This window comes from Silurus aristotelis (assembly GCF_946808225.1).
Source record: "Silurus aristotelis genome assembly, chromosome: 7".
NCBI classification, from domain to species: Eukaryota; Metazoa; Chordata; class Actinopteri; order Siluriformes; family Siluridae; genus Silurus; species Silurus aristotelis.
In genome coordinates this window covers 12,326,872-12,350,623 of record NC_139580.1, presented here as the reverse complement: position 1 = coordinate 12,350,623, position 23,752 = coordinate 12,326,872, and the positions used below count along the sequence as shown (strand labels likewise).

Sequence of the window (23,752 nt, the reverse complement as noted above, 5' to 3'; positions counted from 1 at the left end):
GTTAACTTTTTTTTTTTTTAATTCAAACTTTGGATTTTATATATTCTTAGATTATGTGATGCAGCTGCTGTTCTCACAAACAAAAGCTTATCAGAATCACTTTACTTATCAGTTCATTAATGCATGGATATAAACTATTTGTATGTCATCGTACAGTCATTCAGAAACCATCAGTTATAGACTGATTCACACTGTTTCTCAAGTTTAGTGTTCATTAGTTTTCACAGCATGATGCACTGTCATACTAGAAAAATCACCTGTTAGTGCAGAAAATGAGACTTAGGCTTAGTATCTGAAAATGTGATGTTGAGTTTAGCAATTAGAACAAACATCTACAAATTAGTTCATATTAAAGGACGAGGGGGATTCGATGTTAGTATTAAAGGATGGGTGGGATCAATGTTCGGTAAACAAACTAGCGATAACCGGAATTAGATGTTTATTTTCCACTTTGTGACTTCTGATGGAGAAATAGATGATTCATTCATTCTTTAAATGTTCCCATACGGAAATGGAATGAATTATACACCAACCTAGCCGACCTAAAACCTCTTATGAGTAAATAGCCAGGACGAATATGAGTGAAAAAAAAAACATTTAGAGGAAGGAGACTGATCGACTAACCAATAGAAGCAACAGCTTGCCACAGAACCACAGCAAAACTAGTTGGCCTCAACAGTGTGTAGAGTATTAACACACCCTGACCCTGATAGCAGGCAATATGCATGAGCTTTGGTTGTATGTACAGTAAAATAGGACAGTGAGACCATCATGGAGCGCATCAACTGGGCTGACGAGTTCAAACGTGAATGTTTGTGTATGGAAACAGAGTGCGTCACATTCATATTGAGGTTTTTCCAGGCATTGATATTAGTGCGTATGCATATGTGTGGGCTTTTTGCCATTGAGGTGAAAAGTGCTTCCGTTAAATGTTTTTCTACAAAACTAAACCCTATAAGCTTTATGAATAAAATGTTAAAAAAAATGATTCACATACATCCTGACAGAAGCTCCAAATAATGTCCACAAGGATGATTACTTTAATATACAACATATGAAGCATGAGGGGAATCCCCTGCTGTTTAGGGTAGCTGGTCGTGCAGCACGGGTTGATCAACGTTTCCATAGTTGAGGGAAGTTTTGCATCTATCAGATTCTCCACATACTTTCCATTTTGATGGATTGTATTCACCACTACAGGATATAAACTCCATGGTAGATTATAAAAAAAAAAAAAATCACTTTCCAGATAGCAAGATTGCACCCACAGATTTCATTAATAACAATACAGGTCATAACATTTAGAAAATATAATGTGTGAGTTTAATCTATAATTGAAAATGTCACTGCATTCAATTAATTGACTTTACTTAAAAAAAAAAAAAAAAAAAAAAACGCCTGGTAATTGCACCTCATTCTCTCACATTGCTTCATATGTTTTGTTTTTTTTTCCTTGCTACATTGCATGTGTTGGCCAGATTGCTGTTAAACATTGAATACAAAACAAAACTGACCTTTTACAGTAATAACTGTAATCTAAAACCCCCCACTGCTGCCTTTTCCTTACCCATAGCTAAGACCTCATCATTGTCACATTTCTGTCAAATTAGACCACCATCCCTTTCACTTTTATTCACAGTGTTAGACAAAAGGCCAGGTCTCTTTCAAGTGGAATTTTCAGCTTATTAATAACAGGTTTGCCCAAGTCAACCTTTAAGTGATACCTTTGATGAATGTGAAAAATGAATATGAATTTGGCCCATTTATTGTCAACTTGACCAAAGAAAATGACAAAATGAAGTGTGTACAGAAAGTCAGCCATTAAATGCAGAATATATGAGAGAGAGAGAGATTGAAAGCATTTCACATTTATATTTATTACTTTTAGCACAGGACCTTGATTTGATTTGATTTGATTTGATTATCCAAAGTGACAAAGAAGTCTAACTAGGATAAAGTTACTGAAGATCAAATGAAATACCAAACTTGAACATCTACTACTACTACTACTACTACTACTAATAATATTATGGTCCTTGGTTTAATTTTTAGCTTGTGTCTTGAGTTCCTGTGGATGTTGTCCCTATGTCCCTCTTAGTGTCCTTCCACATCCAAAACCTTGCTTTATACACAATTTCTTAATTGCTTCTTTGCACATTTTTTTTCTTTAGTCACTTAGTGATGTCTGTATAATTACCCACTGTCCAATCGTCTTTTATTATTTTTATTTATTTCTCTGCACAATTTCCTATATAGCTGCTCACTACTCACTACTCATGCATAATCAACGACATGATACATTAAAGATACATATGAAGCAACTACTGATGCTACTGATGAGGTCGAGTTAAACATGCTACAGGTTCTATCGACCACTGTTCCTGCCCCTCTTCCCTCTGCAGATCTTCCAACTTTGTCCAGGCCTGCCTCTGGATAGTGTCCTCTTCATTTAGAGGCCACTCTGTGCAGCTGGGGACGGTTTCTCATCAACGCCTTGGGTGGTTCCATGAAATTCTGAAGTAAGAACAGGAGCTTTGAGGATGGATTTGGACTGTAGTTAATGTCAACAGTCTGCTACATTGACTCAGGACTACAGTTTTCTTCTTAACACACCACTGTACCCGGCAACATCGTATATCTGTAATAAATGGACATTCAGTGCAACCCAGATGAGGATGGGTTCCCTCTTGAGTCTGGTTCCTCTCAAGGTTTCTTCCTTATGCCATCTCGGGGAGTTTTTCCTTGCCACAGTCGCCAACGGCTCACTCATCAGGGAAAAACTTTAATAAAGAACATCTTCATTTTTTATCACCACATTATCTGTGTAAAGCTGCTTTGAGACAATGTTCATTGTTAAAAGAGATATACAAATAAAAATGTATTGAATTAAATTGATGCGACGCAACCCTATCACGAGGCAGTATGATCCAATTTCTATTGGATTTAACACAGTGCGATTCAATGCAATATGATGCAATGGAAAAACTATGACACTATGCAATTCAATATGGAACAGATAGTTCGCTTTTATTTCTTTGGTTCAGACAGACAGCAAATCATCAAATTACCAAAGTGCCTTCTGACTTTTAATGAATAGCTCTTTCACAAACAAGTCTTTGCAGTGCAAAAAAAAAAAGAAGAAAAAAAAATTAAACCTTCAATGAAACACACAATCACTGAACATTTGTTTTACTGATGCGCCAATCTCAAACCAAACAAAAAAACCGCCGTGGTGCACACATCCGGCAATTAAAACGGTCTATATGGAAACATGTTTTCTGTAAAGCTGCTTTGAGACAATGTTGTGAAAAGCGCTATACAAATAAACTTGACTTGACTTGACTTGACTTGACATAGCAAAAGTTTGTTTTGGTTTAAATTACTTCAAAACATTTACAAGAATATTTTGTGTTCATGCTTTATGTTCAGTACGGTTTCACTAATAATAAACATAAATTTGCATAAAGCATCCATGTTTGTCCATGCTCATCTTGATTAGAGTATTAAAAACTTGAAAAGTATTAATTTAAGGTACTTAAGACAGACTTGCCATTAATCCTGATATAATATTTATATATAATCGATTGGCAGTCCTAATATATATATATATATATATATATATATATATATATATATATATATATCACATTATGATAATTATTATTACGCATAATTCTTTCTCCTGTATTGTTCCTATCACCACTACTTTAATTGCCCGAGTTTTGATGTAAAACGCATTGAAAGTGACACGTATCAAATTGCTGCACGTTCCCTCTCCAACCGCACTAACGGGATATTAGACATTAAATTGAGTCCGTTTGAGTAATTTGGGATCGAGCCGAAGGGCAACGTTGGAGAGCCGCCATTTACATTCCACACGTCAAGAAAAAGCAATTCCCACCACAGTAAGCGACAAGAAAACAAATATGTTGTATATATATATATATATATATATATATATATATATATATATATATATATATATATATATATATATATATATATATAAATAAAAAAATAGGTAAACTAGCACACCACCAAAAAATATCTAGGATAGCTAGCTAATTTAAAATACACCATATATCAGCTGTAATCTGTGTATCCGATGTAATTCTTTATTCAAGTTGGTTTTAAGCTTTGAAATGTTTTATTTGTCCCAGTTTAAAGGTCACAACATTGAGTGCTTGGGTTTTATCACAGCGAACATGAAGGAGCTAACAAGCTGCTCCTCAGCACGAGAGAGAAACCTTCAGCTTAATTAATTAACCCCAATCAAACATTTGCTGTTATTGAAAATAAATTTTTTACTTGGTACAGGTCTGAATTTATCCACGTGCTATACTATGCAAATTATTTTTTTTTAAAATACTTTTTTTGTGCTATATTCTGTAATTTACTTAAGACGTATAGGATATGCAGATATTTTCATGTTATATCTCATGTTTTTGTAGCTCCTCATGATGTTTTTAATGCCTAGAAAAGTAAAAATAAACAAATAAAAGGTATTTTTTTTTAGTAAACATGTTTCATCCAAACCTCCATCTTCTGCATTTAGTTTCCAGCAGAGAGAGAGAGAGAGAGAGGATGTTGGGTCGAGGAGGAGTGTATCGTGTGTCCAAAGGAGCCACCTTTGGGCAGATCCCTAAGAGCAACATGGCATCATCAGCAAGCTTCTTCTCTTTAGTCCAGCAACCTGCTTCTGAATTCAACAAATCCAACAGCCTTGCACTGGATCGGGCCTGTAGCTCCCTGTCTAAAAACAGCTGAGTCATGAGAAGCAGCTTTTGCTTTCACAAATGCAGTTTATTGCACTTCTGAATACATCTCCTCCATTACATTGTTTTTAGACGTGGGATCCTTTTTGTTACACTAAAGCAGCATTCACACTACTTTCAGTTTCAACCCTTTTTTGGATACTTGCTGTGAAAATGTGCAGCAGCTGCTGATAGCCAGTTAAGCACTGTATGTAAAAAATAAGATCTTTGAGTTCACAGCAACAAACTAGACCAGGCAGCTTTTTAAATTTAATTTTATATAATATTGTGTTGTTTAAAGTAGGATGCTGCATTGCAGTTGTAATCAGTGTTTCTTCATTTCATTTTCTGAAGTAGTCATTGCACTGAGCTGTCGTTTCTGGTCAGGTCTTTTGCATTCGTGAAATGAGAGACTGTGAAATGAAAAGTGTGAAGTTTGGTTACTTGTAAGTTGATTTGGCTGAGCGCATTTCAAAACTGGTAAAAATGTAGTTTGTCTACACTGTTTACCAGACTACTGCTGACCAGACTTTATCAGGGTCATTTGGAGCATTTTCTCTGTACTAACGATAGAAGTTATGGTGGCATTGTGTGTGTGTGTGTGTTTGATTGTGTGAGTGCATGCTCACAAGTGTTTGCTGAAATCAGGTGTAACAATGATGTTAAGGTTATTAAGCACAGTGCTTGATTAAGAGCTAAAAGATTAAGCTAGATCAATTTCTGTAATTAAACAGTTTCTAATTACTGACCAACAAGATTGGACAGTGTTGACAATATTTATTGTTTTTGATTTCACAACAAAGCAGTGTTAAAACACCCCAGAAATAATGCCTACTTTGTTTATAAATTTTGACACATTTAACCAGGTCAGTAGCACTGCTGTGAGGAGAATGGTCCCCTTACCAGCTTTTCTCCATCATTTAGTTGTGGCCATCAGGCAGGCAGATTTTTTTTTATATATAACTGATAGGGTAGCTATAGGGTGATGATGTGCCACTTGGAAGCCCAATGCTCGCTAATTTTTTTTTTTTAAATATCAAAATCATTATTCATTGTTATGAATCTGAAGTAATTCTAATGTGACTTGTGTATCCAACAGGCCCCAAACCAAATAAAATCCCTACAGGGCTGATCGACAGGTACAGGAGAGGAGAAACTCATGCTGTGTCTTTCCTATACCAGCTCTCACAGGTTCTACAGTTCCAGTTGGAGATGAAGGAGACAGTAACTACAGGTAATTTAGTGTTTGCCATGTTTTTACAGGTAGACCCCCAAATGACGACGTAGATAGGGACCGAAAAACCGGTCACAAGTCGAGAAGAAGTGACTGCTCTATGATGCGTTTCGAGGCAGACATAGAGAGACACTGTAAACACTTTTACATTTTATTTCATTTTTTACATAAAAGTTAATATATTACTGTAACTTCCTAGATCATTTTTAAAACATTTTTTTTCAATCTCCTATGTAAGCACCATAAAAGTAAATTATTGTTTCTACAATTTTCTTCTTACCAGGAGGAGTAATTGGTTTCTATTTTGCATTCTGTGCTGTGATTGATGGAGTAAAGTATAAAACAGGGATGGGCATCACTAAGAAAGAGGCCAGAGCTAAAGCAGCTCAGTTGGCTGTGGAGGAGCTGCTATCTAATCTGGAGATTGATGCTGCACTGCCTGATGCTTCTGGTAAGTATTGTCAAGTTTTGTGGAACATTTTGCTGTTGGCTGTTATTTTTAACCTTCGCTAGTTTGCTGAGCAATAACTGGAAAGTTAATTTGTGTATGTGTTTTCACAGTAATAGCAAAACTGGTACCTCATAACTCAAATCAGAAACAGGGTTTTAAACTTAGTGTAGTTGGTATTGTTCTTTTAACCTGCATGCAATTTCCAAAGATTGCTTGAACTATGATTCTTTAAATCCACTAATTGTGTTACCATTCATTCAGGCTTTAGCCATTCTTTGATGGTCTTTACACAGCATATGATAGACTTCCAATATTGGCCTTGTAGTGGGTGGATTAAATACATTCATTTTGTACTTGGGGTGTGACACATCCTGGGAGAACAATATATGTGAAAGAGAAATTCTGTAACGTGAAGATTAAAAATACTAGCCACGTCATTTCAACATTTAAAATTGCACAGTTTCTGAAACTGTTGTTGACGGTGGGTAATGATGGCAGTAGCAATGAATTTTGCTCGTATAATTGATCAAAATGGGAATAAAAACATGGAATAAAAAAAGTTTCTCATCACTTGTGGTATTTAGTATTTCATTGAATTAATATGTTCATAAATTTTGTTAACAGCAGGTCATCCTCTACCAGAGAAAGCGCAAAACTCCCTGACTTCAGACGCCAGACATGGAAGGGTCAAGTTTGGTAAATGTATTTTTATTGCAGTAAGGTAAAACTGAACATGAATCTTCTTCAGGATTTTTAACCAAAATTTTTTATTTTTTTTTTGTGTCCGAATCAGAAAGGAAAAATCCTGTTCAAGATCAGGTTCCCAGTGCCGTTAAGGACATGTTCTTCAAGCTGATGGAGAGTTATCCACAGTTTTCCAGCTGTGGTGAGACAGTTGCTGCATTCGTTATAAAATATCGTAAGTTCCCATGATTGTGAAGTGTTTTTCTATTTATTTTTTAAGTAATGTAATTCTTTCCCATTTGTCATTGGATAGAAACAAGTTAGTAATTATAAGGAAGTTAAACAAGTGAAAAGGTAAAAGAATGCATAATGCAAAGGTTTTTAGTAGTAGTTTAGTATGTTTTCAGCTGTTTTGTGTTGAACCTTGCAGTTTGTTCAACAAACTAGCCCAACATGCTTCCTGTTTCAATACTATATGATAAGCTTGTATAACGTGAGCAGCTTTTTGCTCTAAAAGGTTATGCTAGTCTAGAACGAATTAGAATATGCCCATGTGTGTGTATATATAATGTATATATGTATGAATATGTGAAATCTCGCTACTAAATATTTAACAGTCAATTGTTAGTGGTATTATAACAAAGTGGAAGCGATTAGTAATGACAGCAACTGAGCCACGAAGTGTTAGGCCACGTAAAATCACAGAGCGGGTCAGTGAATGCTGAGGCGCACAGTGTGCAGAGGTCGCCAACTTTCTGCTGAGTTAATAGCTACAGACCTCCAAACTTTCTGTGGGCTTCAGATTAGCTCAAGAAGGTGTAGAGAGCTTTATGGAATAGGTTTCCATGGTCAAGCAGCTGCATCCAAGCCTGCATACATCACCAAGTGCAATGCAAAGCACCTGATGCCACGGGGCTGTAGAGCAGTGGAGACGTGTTCTCTGGAGTGACCAATCAAGCTTCACTGTACTTGTCTGAACGAATTGTGGCAAGTGCAAAGTTTGATGGAGGGAGATTATGATGTGGGGTTGTTTTTCCGGAGTTGGGCTCGGCACCTTAGTTCCAGTGAAAGGACCTCTTAATGCCTCAGCATACCAAGACGTTTGAGACAATTTTATGCTCCCAACTTTGTGGGAACAGCAAGGGGACAGCCCGTTCCTGTTCAAGCATGACTGCGCACCAGTGCACAAAGCAAGGCAAGAGTTTGGTGTGGAAGAATTGGACTGGCCTGGACTAAGTTCTGACCTTAATTCGATAGGACACCTTTTTGATAAATTAGAACGGAGACTGCAATCCAGGCCTTCTCGTCTCATCCAACATTAGTGCCTGACCTCACAAATGCGCTTCTGGAAGAATAGCCAAAAATTCCCATCAACACACTCCTACATCTTGTGAAAAGCCTTTCCAGAAGAGTTAAAGCTGTTCTGCTGCAAAGGGTGGACACCTTCATATTAAACCCTATGGCTTAAGAATAGGATGTTACTCAAGTTCATTTGCAAGTGACTGCAGACAATCGCGAATACTTTTGGCAATATTGTGTGTGTGTGTGTGTGTGTGTGTGTGTGTGTGTGTGTGTGTGTGTTATCATCATCATCATCATCATCATCATCATTAGTCGGCTGCAAATATTTGTGGTTTGCAGGCGTTTTATTCCGTTCTGTTTCATGCTGCTGTTCTCATTTCGTCAACCGATGGTGGTATCTCACTGTTGATCAATTGGCCCATGTACTGCGGGTAGAGAAGCTTTGGTTTACCACGCTTTCTTTGCCCGTGTCTTTCGAATGGTTGGTAGAGAACATACTTGTTGATCAGCTCGAACTCTACTCTACCTAGCTCTAATTTTTTACTCTTATCCTGGTTAGTGAATTCTTCTGTTTTCTTCAAGTTCACCACGAGCCTGACCTGTTCTGCTTGTTTGGCAGTTTCATTGAGTTGGGATTGAGCTCTTTCTAGGTTACCTTAAAGTAGTGCGAAATCAAGGTTGAAAATTGCTGTTGCTGGTTCTCGTTGACATTGTCTTGGTTGAGTGACAAAGCCGTTGATGCCATGAGATCTCGCATGATTTAGTGAGTTCTGTATTCTTCAGGATGTAATCAATGACAGAATAGAAAAGGTGCAAGAGTATCTCCTTGTAGGACTCCGGTTGTTGTTTCAAATTCGTCTGTTAGTTCTTCTTCGACTAGGACTGCGCTTTTGGACTTGTTGTATATGGTCTTGATTGTGCTGACCAACTTGATTGGGATTCCATAATGACACAGGATCTCGAACATTTTTCTTCTATTTATTGAGTCAAATGCTTCTTCCTCGACGAAAGCCCAACTGATTGGGTCTTAAGATCTTGTCTATAGGCTCTCTTATTCGATTGGGTAGAATTTTGTTGTAGACTTTCGTTGCCATCGACATTAGACTGATTCCTCTGTAGTTGGTCATGAGAGTGAGATCACCTTTCTTGGCAAGAGGAACTATGATGTTGGTTGTTAGTTGCCCTGGTGCAGTCTTTTGGTTGTATACGTCGTTGCAGATTTGGTGGAGAAGTTCAATTATCACTGGGCCTCCATATTTGAGTGCTTCAGGTGTAATTGAGAGGTCGCATCCTGGTGCTTTGCCATTTTTAAGCTGTTGTACATCGTCAAGGGTCTCTTGATATGTGATAGGACCAACGTTTATATCCAGGTCACTTGGTGCCGGGAGTATTAAATCGGCATTCGATAAATTGGAATGAACATTGAGAAGATCTCTAAAGTAGTCGCTCCACTCATCTTGTGGATCCTTTTTGTTAATACTACTTCCGTCTGCTCTTTTCATTTGGTGTTGATGTTTTGACATGTTCTTCCTGCCAAGTTCGTTGACGATCTCCCATGTTGTTCTAAGGTGACCAGAGGCTGCTGCTGTTTTGAGTTGTTGTAGCTTGCCTTCAAGATGTTGAACATGGTCGTTTGCATAGGCCGATTCCAACTCTTGATTGAGGTTTTGCCAGATTTCCTTGTCTCTCTCCAGACGACTACTTTTGAAGGCCTTTTTCGCTCGGTTTCTCTTCTCTAGTATGCTAGTTGTTGCTTTTGAGACCCAATGCTTGACCTTGGGTTTTCTTAGCTTTTCAAGCCGTTTGCTTGCTGTATCCTCCATGGACCTTCGAAGTTGTCGTACTTGGTTTGTAAGTTGTTGACTTCTTCGTTGAGAGCATCGAAACGGTTTCTCACTGCTATGTTGAACTGGGCTTGAAGCTCTTGACTCGTTTTAATCATCTCGTCTAATATTTTATAATATTAGTAGAAAAAAATCCTCTTTACAGTTTGATTTTTTGTTAAATGCATATATACTTTTTGTAGACTTACTGAAATTAACATGGTTTTTACTTCTTGTTTTGTTTGAATGTAATTTTGGCATGTGCAGATCGTTCAACCGAAATATTTCCCACAATTTCAGCATGTGCATGTGACCACAGTTCAGCTTGCAGTGGCCTAGATTCTCCCTCATGGTTTGTTAATGGTCTTGACTACATAGAAGACTGCAGTAATTCAATTACTTGTCACAATTCATTACAATGAAAGACTTTATATTAAACAATATCTATTTATAGTGATTATTTAATAAGAGATTCATGTTTAGGCTTCATTTATTTGCCTCAGGTCCCTGTTAATATATGGATTTGAGGTGGTGTTCAACATATACTTCAAGTATTTGCCAATGATTGCAATGTTTAATTTATTTATAAAAGACTCAACACACTTTAACAGTTTAAAGATTTAATGTTAAACACCTGTCTCTCTTGCTCTCTCTCTCTCTCTCTCTCTCTCTCTCTCTCTCTCTCTCTCTCTCTCTCTCTCTCTTTCTCTTTCATTTATTCTTTCTTGCATCTTTCAAAAAATACTACTTGTCATTTGATGAAAAACATTAGAACTCAAGCAGATGCTCTTAGTTTTAACATACTGACTATCATTTTGTTCAGAACTGTACTATTTATCACTGCAGCAAATGGGTGTGAAGTGGTGGCTATTGGTACAGGCAACTATAACACAAAACAAAGTCTGGCACCTAATGGACGCATTCTTCATGATTCCCATGCTGTTGTGACTGCACGAAGATCACTCATGAGGTCAGTCATCTTTTTGTTTGTAGAGCAGTGTTGTATTTTCTGTATGTACAAACAATGCAAATGTGATGTTTCTAAAATATTTACTCTGCAATTTATTTTTATAACCTCTATTAATGAAGCAATGTTTATTTCTATCGATTATTTTAGTAGTGGAGTATTCCAATTATTACGATAATCGAGTACTTGGATAAGATGTACATTTTCTTTATTAAAGAGCAATAATAAATATAAAAGAGAATATAAGACAAGTCTCTTAAAATGAACAAGTAATTTTTCCTTTTTAGAAAAAGTTACATTTTATTGCTGAAATTGCACAAGAATATCTGTGAAAACTAAACCCATTGAGTGCATTTAATTGCCATGTCACATCAAAATATGCATGTATAATTAAATAATCATAATAAAAAAATATAAGTTACTTTCAGATTACTGGGAAAAATTAAATGTACAGTGTTTTTTAGTTTGAAATTATCCCAAACTTTTGGAACTTTGTTATTTTCTTTAGCCTGAATCCTATGAAAGCCGTTTCCGCCACAAAAAAAAAGTTTGCCTATTTATTTTTTTTCTTGCCTGAAGTTTGAAACTGTTTGAACGTGTGTATGAATGAGGCCTCCTCTGTTTCATGTCTTGTTCTGTTTCCTCCAAAGCTGATTGTTAGACCGAGTTCTCTCCAGGGATCGAAGGCTTGGTTTCATCTCCTGTGATTCTATTGATTGTAGCCTATTTAGTTTTCAATGTGTAAAGCTTTCTGGCACTTCTGAGGGGGTGATGCTGCCCGACTGGCTAAAAAAAGTCAAGGCAAACTTTATGTGTTGGGAACGGGCTTTCATTATGCCCCCTCACTGTTTTCTCCTTTTGCAGCATCTTCTGTGCGGATCGGTCTGCGGGGAAACACAAGTGTGTAGTTAAATGAACTAAAATAATTTAAATAGTAAAATAATTTGCCTCGAAGAATTTATGTATTAAAATTACTTGTTACTTGAGGAATCGTTTCAGCCCTAGTTTGTGTTGTGTGTGTGTGTGTGTGTGTGTGTGTGTGTGTGTGTGTGTGTGTGTGTGTGTGTGTGTGTGTGTGTGTGTGTGTATATATTGTTGAAATTTGTTAATACTCCAATACTTTCATATTTACTGGATTTAAACAAAAGGTTTTTTTTTTTCATTTGTTCAGCAGCAGACCTTATAATACAAAAACACAGGTCAATTACTATGGTCTTTGTGAAATTGAGGGAATGTTACATTAGATTGTTTATATGCAGATACCAATTTTTTACCATATTACCCATTGTTACTGCCAGTACACAAAGTGTATGTTTGAATTGGGGGCACTCTGGGAATTAGTTTGTTTAGGTCTGATGTGTAGTTTGATCTCAATGTTTTTACATCTTTGTCAATTATGTTAAATGTTGATCATGTGTAAATGAGTTGAAGGTAACTTTGAATTCATGAATATTTTTTAGGTATTTGTACAGGCACCTGCTACTATTCTACAGTAGGAATCACTCTCTGGAGGAAAAATCAGTTTTCCAGTTGGATGTGAACACCAAACTCTTAAGTCTGAAGAGCCACATCACCCTGCATTTGTACCTCAATAAGATGCCAAAAGGAGCTGCCCAGATGCCCTCTCACCTGTATGGAGTGACAGTGTTCACGCTAGAAAGCTAAAAACACATGTTTCACATTTCTGTTTATCATTTTATGTGATTAATCTCTGGAATCAGTATGAATTGCAGCAGCTAATTGAACCTTATATCTAGTACTGTTATGTATTCCACTGCTGGCATTCTGTTGTTCAGCTTACTAGCCATATGGCATGCACATAGGCTATAAGCTATTTGGAGTGTTTATGTACATGTTCTTAGGTAAACTAAATGGCTAAAATGAGCTCTTTTAGCAAATCAACTTATTTAAGTTTTGCCCAAATTATTTCTTTAAATATATATTTATCTTTTAAAATATTTGTCTTTGTTTTTCTCTTCTCTCTTGCTAGTCGTCTGAACCCTCTGTCTATCTCAGCATGGGAAGTAAATAATCAGATCGGCCTACATGTGACTGTAGATGGGAAGGTCTTTTCTGTGTTCTCTTCAACACTTGACCAGAGTGGTTCTCACTTCATCAGTATGTCAGCTACTGACAAAATCACACAGTGGCAGGTTTTGGGTTTCCAGGGCGCACTACTGAGTCACTTCATTGAGCCTATCTATGTCAGTAGCATACTCATAGGTAAATGCTCTACCTAAACTAGAATAAACAATTTATGTCTCTCTCTTTCCATGATCAATTAAGATGGCATACTGGTTTGCTACTGTTGTTCACAACAAAATTAAGACCGTATTAAATTAATGTACCCAGTGAATTGTCATACTTGTAATAGTGTACATTTCATGTCCTGGTTGTATAATTGTTCATGCTGTTTGTATTGGTGTGTGTTTTAGTAGCCTGTTCTTTGCTGTGTCTCTTGACATGCAGTATGTTTTGGCTTTAGGTGATGAAAGTTACAGTGAACCACGCGGTATGGAGATTGCAGTAAATTGGAGAGTAGATGGCATTACCCCCAAGCTGCCCATGTATTACTGTGTGTATCGGCCGTATATAAGCCTTGTGCCCTCTGCGATCACCACAGATGCCCACAGCACCCAAAAGACTCTTAGCCTCAACTGGAGCCAAGGAGATGTTTCCTTTGAGGTTGTAGATTGTGTGGAGGGCAAATCTGTGGTGGCGTGAGTTTTCCTGATCTGTCTTCCAATTTTTCTAAGAAAAAAATGCAAAGAACTACCAACTTTCTTAAATAATACTTTACTAATTATTAAACATCGATGACCTCCCTAATGCAACTAGACTTGAATGAAATGAAGAAAATTTGGTCTTATCATCACACACAGGTGTTTTGTACGCATAGTTATACTGCATATCCCTGTTCATATACTCTTCATACAAAGCGTGTACATCACCCCGGGCTATTTGCTATAAGCTTGAAAACATGATTTTGACTGCTATTTTTCATTCCAAATGCCCCCATACCCAAAAGTTTCATCAAATCCAATTTCTCACCTTGAAATATATCCTCATCCCTTCATATTTTGTAATGTTTAGTCTTCTTCAGTTACCAGTTGGGAATGTTTGATCAACTATTGTTTGTTTGTCTAAATGTGATATTTTCCCAGTTTTCTGATTCCTGTAGTCTTAGACTAAATATTTCAGCATATTATACTTTGGGATATAATTTTTTGTGATTAGATTTATTGTATAGATTTGCTTCTCTTGTGGTTGTATTACTGAAAATTCGTCTGTATGTTTCTCTGTATGACCTTTAGGTCTCCCTTTAAAAGCGGTCCTGCTCTTGCCAGTCGTCTGTGTAAAGTTGCCATGTTGAGCCGTTTCAACCTGGTAGCAAAAGAAGCACAGAGAGAGGAGTTGCTAGCTGCAGTTTCCTACAGGGAGGCGAAGGTACTAAACATAAAATGTTTTTTACTTTTATTTTAGAAACAATTGCAATTAAAGCTATAATCAGATTTTATGACCTAATAATCAGTTTGACAACTGTGGGATATTTATTAATATAAAGAGGGTGAAAACTATTAATATATTAATAAGTGCCTTTGGGCTGAACAAGGTGTTGATCAAGTGGATTGAAACGAAACCGAATGGGTAATTGTAGTTGTTTTTCTTGAAAATGCAGATGATGGCAAAATCATACCAGGAGGCAAAGAACATTATGAAATCTTACTTGGCCATGAGGGGCTATGGACAGTGGGTCGAAAAACCACCTATCAGCGATCAAATGACAATGTGAGAGCCAGTCCACAGATGACTGTAATAAGTCTGAAGCACCTCTGGAGGAAATGTTTGGAAATTCAGCAACCATTTAGCATCAAAAAGGAAACGTTTTGAAACTTTATACTCTGCATCTTCAGTTAAAAAAACAAAACAAAAAAACAAAAACACTTTAAAGGCATTGAAAAGCAGTTGCATAAGGAACACGATTTATATCTTTAGACTAAAGATTCTTCCTTTTTTTTTCTTCCTCTGTGTATTTTTACTTGAAGCTTTGAAAGGTGAGACGTTGGACTGGGTGATATGAAAATGTAAAATAATTGTTGTAGTTTGATAACAGTAACTTTCCTGAGTAGTTTTGATTTCGAAGTTACATTTACTTGACTTGTGTGCAACTTCTAATGTTGCATTGTTGTTATATTAAAGTAATATGTTGCATGTTGAAAAAAAAAAGCAAGCAAATAAACGTATCTTCCATCTGAATTAAAATGTTTTTCATAATATGTATCTACATATATGGTAATGTTTCTTGTTAAATCTGTACTCACTGGTCAGACATTTCTTTACGTTTATAATAAACATTTTTGGTTACTGAAGTAATAATGCAATTTGGAGTGTTGCAACAGGTTTACATTTCCAAGCCATTTCACAAAAGTTTTAACTCTATAAATAGTTTAATAATTGCGAGAAAAAAAAAAAGATTTCTTCAGTGAGACATTGCAGATTGATTTTCATAACCTTTTTTTTTTTATTTAAGATTTCCCAGACTCCAAATATTCCAGTTAAGAATCTATTTTGTTTTTTAATCAGCAAGTTAAATAAGGTAGAGGTGAAGTAGGTGTTCCTTTATGAAGTGATGTTTCTAGTTTCGAAAGGTTACGGTCTGAGGGGAGCTCGCATCCTCTCTTGTTACTAGTAGTACACAGGAAACCTCGGCTTCCTGTCAAAAGTGATAGTGCAACTAGGTGAATTTAATATTTGTATGTGTGAAAGAGACAGGATCCTTCTTATTCTTGAAGTCAATTTTTGCTTGCAAGAGGAGAAGAGTTGGGTGAGCACAGGTAGCTTTGAAGATTGTTGTATAATATGTATAATACTTGCATTAATGTTTTCGCTCTGTATAACCCAACTTTGGCTTGTATTTCATACGCCTTATGTGATTTTGCTTTGTGTTACACTGTCCTTCAGCTTAGTGCCTGCAGTGTGTGTGTGTGTGTGTGTGTGCGCGCAGAGATGTGGGAAATAACCAGCTTGGGCAGCTCTCGGCGTAATTGTTTACTTCTGATATGTCTTTTACAAAGCGCATAAAAAGGACTTGAAGGCTGTGCTTTGATGGATTTGAAAAATAACCAGATATATGAGAAATTTAATAAACATCTTCAAAATCTTTGTGATACAAATGTCTTACTATTATGTTGGCTAAAGGCTGCTTAATAGTGTCTGTTTCTGCTATATTATAACTTAGAAGCGGCATTGCAAACTTTTGTTTAGTTAATTGGTACGGGAAGAAAAAAATAAAACCTTTTTGAGTGTATTAGTGTATTAGCTGACGTGCACCAAATATATAAAACCTAGATGATGGGTTAGGCATATAATTGCCAGGCCTGATAAATTCTAACAAGAATACATATAACTTATCACAAATAACGAGATTAATTACTCATCTCTTCTGATTAATAATCCAGAAGTAATTTTTTTTTAATAATAGCCCGGTGCATAAGAGTCCATTTTAACAAGTGATTAAATCTAAGCATCAATAGTTTGTGAATATTAATACTAATGTTGGACTCTGTGCTTATAGGGCTTTTTTTTTTTTGCTGCAGAAGGTTGGAGAGGAAAATGAATCATAATGTGATATGGATATGCAGCCACTAAGTGACTTTTCTCCATGCATAAGGAAATCTGATTATTTTCAGTTTTTTTTTACTTTGGGTAATATCCACATGACTTTAATAGATCTGATTATGACTACAATGACAAAGGGTAGGGCTTGTATTTTGAAATTAAACAGTGTAAACTATTAAACATTTTTTTACTGTCAAAAAACTTTGATAAGCCTCCAGTACAGAGAAACAATTGTGGCTAATAATTATTATTATTATTATTATTATTATTATTATTATTTTTTTTTTTTTTTTTTTTTTTACTTTCTCTCAAGTTGTATGTGGCTTAGAAAACATCCTGGATCGTATTCTTGAAAACATTTCCTGTATAGGTGGGTGTTGCTTTTGAATAACCAAGATCAAACATCTGTAAAATTTGCACATCTTTAATGTCAGTAAATATGCACTATTAGATTTTGCTTTGCTCTTTTAAGTGGTAGAAATAGAGATACTGTTGGTTTCTTTGTTGGCTTCTCAAAAAAAAAAAAAAAAAAAATTCTTATAAAGACAGTGGACCTCTTATTTCCCTGTAATGCTGATGCTCAGTCAAGCCCTATTTTTCATTGATATACATTTTTTACATTGATATAGTTATTACTTCCCTTGCATCCTGGCTGACAAATATTCACAATTAATACATTTTTGTGAAAAGTACCACTAAAAGGAATAAACAAAGGAATAAATGTGTGTTTTGCTCTGTGCTAAGAGTGAAAGTTTGATTTAGGAGGTACGTTGGACATTGACAGGTGACGTGTGATTTAGAATGATGAAGTATGCGTCCAGATATGGAAATGGTGGGCATGAGTATTATTAGTAAGAGTGGGTAAAGGTATCTTCATTTTCCGTGTTTGTGGTTTATAGCCACGAAACTTTTTAAGAACTAGGGACTTTCCTTATGAAGTCATGTTGATGTCCACCTCGCAGTGGAACAGCTAGCAATCTCTTGGAGTATTTAAAACTACTTTTTTCCAAAAAATTAAAATAAAAAGGTCAATCTTTAGGACTTTCCCTGGTGATACATGTGTGATGCTGCTTTTTAGATTTTTAAATGACCTGGTGTAAATACACTGATACAAGTAGGTCTTACATTAATTTCAAATAAATCAACAAATCAAATGCAACTTTCAGAAAAAGCATATTTTATTTTTACTCTCTAAAGCATTTTTATATTATATATTAAATAACTTTTATAAATATATAAATATATAAATATTCTTTACAAAAACAAGCTTATGATAAAACTTTAGTGCTTTTATAAAAACATGAGAACCTTTTTCGCTAAATAGCTTCATAGAAGTTACAATTTGTATCCATAAATATAAATCAATCTTAACAATCCAAAATACAATGATACTTCACAGCTGAAGTATTCTGCAGTAATCTTTTTCGGCACATACATTGATGTTAAGGCTTATTTTGAAAAACTGCTGTACAGCTTTTGGAGCAGTATCCGGAGGTTACCGAGGAATTCTTTATATGGTTTTTGTTCCAGCTTGTTCCCACAGAAGCAGCTTTCAAATTTTTCTGGCAACTAAAAAGTAATGAAGACAAGTAATTAGTAAAGTTTCTATATTATTTTCAGTAAATATTCTTGATTTCCTCTAAAAACCGCTTTAAATTATCTACAGCTATGTAAATAAATAAAGCTTACTTTGATTTCTTTCTCTTCCATCAGCATTTTGATCATAGACTTTGTCCTGTAGATGTCCAATGTATTATCATCATTCTCTTCAAAGCACTCTGTTCCAATGACATTCATCTCCTTAATGGAGCAGTCCAGGGATTTGATGATGCACTGAGGAGGAGAGAGAGAGAAACAGGGAAGTGTTAGAACACCAACAGGAAGATGAACAACAGCAACTTTTCGAGCTTATTATTATTAATCAGTGGGTTTCAGAGCATCATTTATTTGCTCACTTTTTCTTTCCATACGGTCATGTTTTATTGAAAAAAAAAAAAAGGAATGAGTTCTCTCTACTAGCTTAAGATTTGTCATTCTAGTTGTAACCTTCTTCCTGTGTGACTTTTCAGGAAGCTTAAGAGAAACCAAGTAATTGCATTGAAATATTAGTTGCTTACCTCAGTGTCAGTTGAAGGAGTGTAGAATAATGAAGTGGTGTCATTCTGCATTAATATGAAAGGCAACAGCATTAAAATGTGCCACAGTAGGCCAGTGTAGAAAATAAATTAAATAAGTGCAGGCTTAATAAAAATGAAGCTGTAAAAGACTTACACAGACTTGAGACTCCAGGTCTTTGATAATGTTCTCTATGTGAGCATACTGAACAACAATTGGATTTCCTGTCAGGCAGTGCAGCAGAGTCACAATTAGTGCTAGAGTCCAGTATAGAGACATGGTGTCAATTTAATCCTCTTCAGTGTTCTCGTCAGTGCACTTGTCAAAGCTGATAGACAAGTGACACCCGGGCCTCTAAATTTATACCGTCTCTTTGTGGAAAATGAATGGGTGGGCTGAAACACTTACAAATATTAACAAATGCAATCAGCTGCCAATAGTTTTTTCCCCTTTGATGACTGTTGGGATTTTCTCTCTCCCTCACCCCCTCCCCTTCTTCTGCATGTGTGTGTGTGCGCACACTCTCACACGTGTGTGTGTGTGTGTGTGTGTGTGTGTGTGTGAGTGTGTGAGTGAGACGAAAGGGGGTTCCCCCTTTAATGGGAAACCCAATTCTGGACTACTCTACACAGTTGCATCCCACGAGTAAAAATTAAGTAAAAGTAGATGGAAAAATGGGAGACAAGTAATCCCTACTTTTTTTTTAATGGTCTCTTTTTATTCCTTTTTTTTTCTTTTCTTTTTTCTTTTTTTTTGCTTTGACTTATCTTTTCTCAAAACCATTTGTTTTGACTTCTTCTATAAAAGCTTTGAATAGTAAGCACTTTCTCTTTACAGAGTTTGTTCTTACATAGTTTTGGTTTGTAATGAATGTTAGTAAGGACAGCTAGACATCTGCGTTGTTAATAAATCACCATTGTTGTACATTTTAAGCCGAGAAGTGTCATTTCCAGTTTTCCTGACTTATTAGTTAGTGATATTTTATAATGGTAGACAAAAATGTATATATATATATTTATTTATTTATTTTGTTGCTACAAAATGCTTTTTTTTTTTTTTTTTTTTTGCCTGCATTCAGGTACCAGAAGGTAAAATGGAAAATATGGCTTTAGGTACACATGGGACATCCCAGTGAGTCAGATTAAAACTTGTGATGTGATACTAAGTAGCATGCTTTATCTGGCCACTTACAACATTAATTCTCTTAAATAAATAAATATTCTTTAACCCCAAAACCCCAGCCCCTCTATTAAACAGAATTTCTGTGTGTAGTAAAAACCACAGGTAATTCACACTGACGTGCAATGTTTAAAAGGTTGTACATTTATGGAGAAATAGCTCTAATGCACTCGAACGTCCATAGTGCAAGTATACATCATGGCAAAAACAGGAGTTTGTTGTTCGAGTTTATGTATAGTGAATTTTGAAAAAGAAAATAGGAATGATATTAGGTAAATGTGGTCCAATGTGATGAGTTTGATGACTTTTTTTTATTACTGCACATTCAAAAAATGCTCAGTGTTGTAGAATATTAACACCTCTAGATATGAGAATTTCACTGATGCTGTGATGTAATTTTAGATAAATCAGTAAAACCCTATTGTACATTAGATATGAAACAATTTCATTTAAAATTGTTGTGAAGGTCTCCACTAATTTTTGTTTTTTGGGGGGTTTTAAAAAGGATATTAAGGATGATATATGTGTGTGGAAAAAAGTGAGATTAAAAGAAGGCTCATTTTCTGGGAAAAGCCCTGATTTAGAAGAGTAGGTGTCCTGGGCTTATCTGTGTCAGTGGACTGCTATAGTCATGGAAAGGTATTCTAACATCTACAGTGGGTTTCTTTCCACACGTTATCTATAATAATCTTACCTTCGTGTCATAAAAATGAAAGTAATAAATGGCATTACTAAATGGCTCATGCTTTAATTTAAATACTATACATTTTATTTGTTTCAAACTGATTACCTACAACCATAGTAATATCACTGATCGGATCATTTTGAATTCATTTACAAAGAAAATGATATTTGAATGATTATTTGTATTAACTCTTCCTAAAATGTAAAATCCAAATAGAATCTTTGTCTACAGTATTTTTTTCATTAAATGTATTAAAATACAAAACATTTTTTTCTTCAATATATATTGTCAGATTATTTTCATACAACAGACATGTTTTATTTGTTGACAGTACAGCGTTTACACATCTATATTCACGGCCCATGGTGACCATTGATTTGGCCTTCCATGGTATATGAGAAGTTAGAAGTTTCACCGAACTTGAAATATAACCGCATCAGTTAAACAGATTAGAGTCATGTTTTCAATGTAATTATTTGTTGAAGCGTTACAACATTGATTTTAATATAATACCTTGGTTTGGACAGTCCTCAATCAAGTTTGGCTTTTGGCCCTTTGTAGGAAAGAGTTTGGGCACCTCTGCTGTAGAACAACTCATACTTTTGATCCCTTTTGTGATACTTTAATGTGTATATAAGCAAATCTTTAATTGATTGCTGTTTACTATAGGAAAAAGTATCCTTTTTATTTTATTTTATATATCTTTTTTTTATCTGCAGCTCTGAATTTTATTCATTGTGCATTCAACCTGTTTCATGTTGCCTTAGCACTCCCCTCACTACAGATATTTCCCCAAATCCTCCAGGCTCATAGGCCCTCTCTCTTTATCTGTCTTCTTCAGCTCACCACACAGGTTTTCAGTGTGGTTTAAGTACTTGTGCAAGGTGCTTCTTCTCTCTCAACTCTTCTTGCCAAAGTCTGCTTTTGAAAAAAGCACATGTTTAAATATAATGGGCTTCAGAGGACTTGACAATATTATTGTGTGTAAATTAGGATTTTATCGTTTTTTGCAAACTAGATTCACATTTTCTCTATTGATTTAGATGTGTATTTACAGATCATCTTATTGGATTTTTTTAAACTGATATCTTGATATTTTAAACAATTTTATGTCGAAATGTATGTGTGTCTGCTTATATTATTTGTAATTATATTTAACTGCTATTTTTTATTATCAAATAAATGTTTTTTTTCTTGGATTACCTTAGTTTTTTTGCATAAGTAGTATGTGGAAAGAAAATAGTGAGAGTGAAAGAGGGCAGGGAAAAGCCCTCCAATATTTTCAGAAAAGATGCATCTGAATCACAAGTGTCATTTTGGGCCAAATGGGACTACTTTTGCCATGGAAAAATATGTTAAACATCTTTGGGGTTTCTGCATGTTATCTTTTGGTAGTGGTTGTAAAGTATTTTCAAGGAACATGATTTTCCTTTTTTTTTGTGGTATAATCAAATTTTGCTAATGGTATGGTTCTTTAATTTATAAGATCCACAATATTTATTTTTTATTTGGGAGCTTTCTAAAACTATTTTACATGAATAGTTGATCATTCTTGTGATTGCACAAGATGTGGTGGACTAAGTAAATAGTCTTAATGGTACTGAATTTAAGTAGGGTTTAAAGAAACATTGCTCACCTAATGCCCGTGGAATGTTTATACTTTGAGCAAATTAAGTATATCCCCATCTGAGAAGGTCTCAGCAGTTGCTCAGTGATGGAAACTACTATTCAATTATTGAGTATTTGTATATATAATTTGGTGACCAAATGTATCTCAGCAGTGTCGAAAGCACAAATATTGAATGTTAGATAAACCTTCAGAGACCCAACAATTTGACATTTTAATATGTATTTAATATATACTTAAATGTTAAGTATATGAATAATTTAAACCACTTTCAACCCTGACCGGGATAATGTATTTGAATGGTTACTATTATGGTTACTAATAAGATATTAATAATATCTTATTATATAGATAATAATAATTTGATTAAGCAACTGTGGAATGTGCTGGACAAACAAATCTGATCCACACCAGTTCCAGCTTGTACAGGACTTAAAGGACTGCTTGCTGCCAGATACCACAGCACAACTTCAGAGTTCTTGTAGAGTATATTTTTCATATTTTTTTGCTGTTTTAGCAGCAAAGAGGGATCTACAAAATATTAGGCAGGTGGTTTAATCTTGTTAGAAAGCCTAATATTTTGTATTATCTAAAATATATGCTAAAACAGACCTGATCTTTCAAAGAAAATTCAGTAGTTTACAGGTTTGTTTATAGGTAGAAGGGAAATCGTTTAGAAGTGTAATTTTTGACTGTGTCAAAAGTTAATGCCCCAGTGTAAGGAAGTACTGAAATAGATTGGGGGGAGTTCAGATTGGTTCGAGGTTATGTTCTGAACATAACCCAATTTTTATAAATGTACATTCCAATACTTTAAAGATGAACAGATCTGTGTCAGGTGAGGTCATAGTAACTTCCAATTTTTGCCCATGCTGACGAATTGCAGCATCAAATTTCACATCTCAAACGTTTAACATGGACTTATCATGGGAGGGATGTGTAGCTAAAGGTTGAATTTAAGCACTTTTCAGGTCAAGGGCATTCAGAAGCTACACTGACTTTATTTTCAGGTACTCTTAAGAAAATGCATTTTGTTGGTATGCAATTGATTGTCTAGATCATTAATGCCAATGATAAAGATCAATATAACACCACATGAAACAGGCCGCTATCCGAAATATGCCCAACAGAGTAATGTGGGCAGAAATTGACACTAAGGCAACCTAGATTATTATTATTTTTTTTGTTTATATACACTTATTTCAGATAGAATGAAAATGAGCTATACAAACTATAAAGTAATATGTATCTATGTCTCATATATAGTTACTTTAACAACATTATTGCATACTCAAAGTTTTGTACATGGCAT

At 35.3% G+C, this 23,752-nt stretch overlaps 1 protein-coding gene and 1 long non-coding RNA gene across 3 annotated transcripts; one reads left to right on the top strand and one right to left on the bottom strand.

Moving 5' to 3' along the window:
* The first annotated feature begins 3,742 nt into the window (after positions 1-3,742).
* Positions 3,743-15,157, top strand: adad1 (adenosine deaminase domain containing 1 (testis-specific)). 2 transcript variants are annotated; one of them, XM_083547477.1, is made up of 12 exons: positions 3,743-3,905; positions 4,556-4,762; positions 5,854-5,988; positions 6,272-6,439; positions 7,064-7,135; positions 7,233-7,358; positions 11,095-11,218; positions 12,676-12,846; positions 13,206-13,438; positions 13,701-13,935; positions 14,530-14,662; positions 14,895-15,157. In XM_083547477.1, the coding sequence occupies exons 2-12, from the start codon at positions 4,585-4,587 to the stop codon at positions 15,006-15,008; spliced, it is 1,689 nt and encodes a 562-aa protein (XP_083403603.1). In that variant the 5' UTR covers positions 3,743-3,905; positions 4,556-4,584; the 3' UTR covers positions 15,009-15,157. The 2 variants fall into 2 exon arrangements, with proteins under 2 accessions (XP_083403603.1, XP_083403602.1); XM_083547476.1 differs by having other exon boundaries at positions 3,743-3,928; positions 4,584-4,762.
* A 2,941-nt stretch (positions 15,158-18,098) lies between these two features.
* LOC310729198 lies at positions 18,099-22,761 on the bottom strand. The gene is made up of 3 exons (XR_014534494.1): positions 19,106-22,761; positions 18,952-18,996; positions 18,099-18,667 (listed from the first exon to the last, which is right to left on the bottom strand). It is a non-coding gene; the product is annotated as an uncharacterized lncRNA (long non-coding RNA).
* Positions 22,762-23,752: the final 991 nt, after the last annotated feature.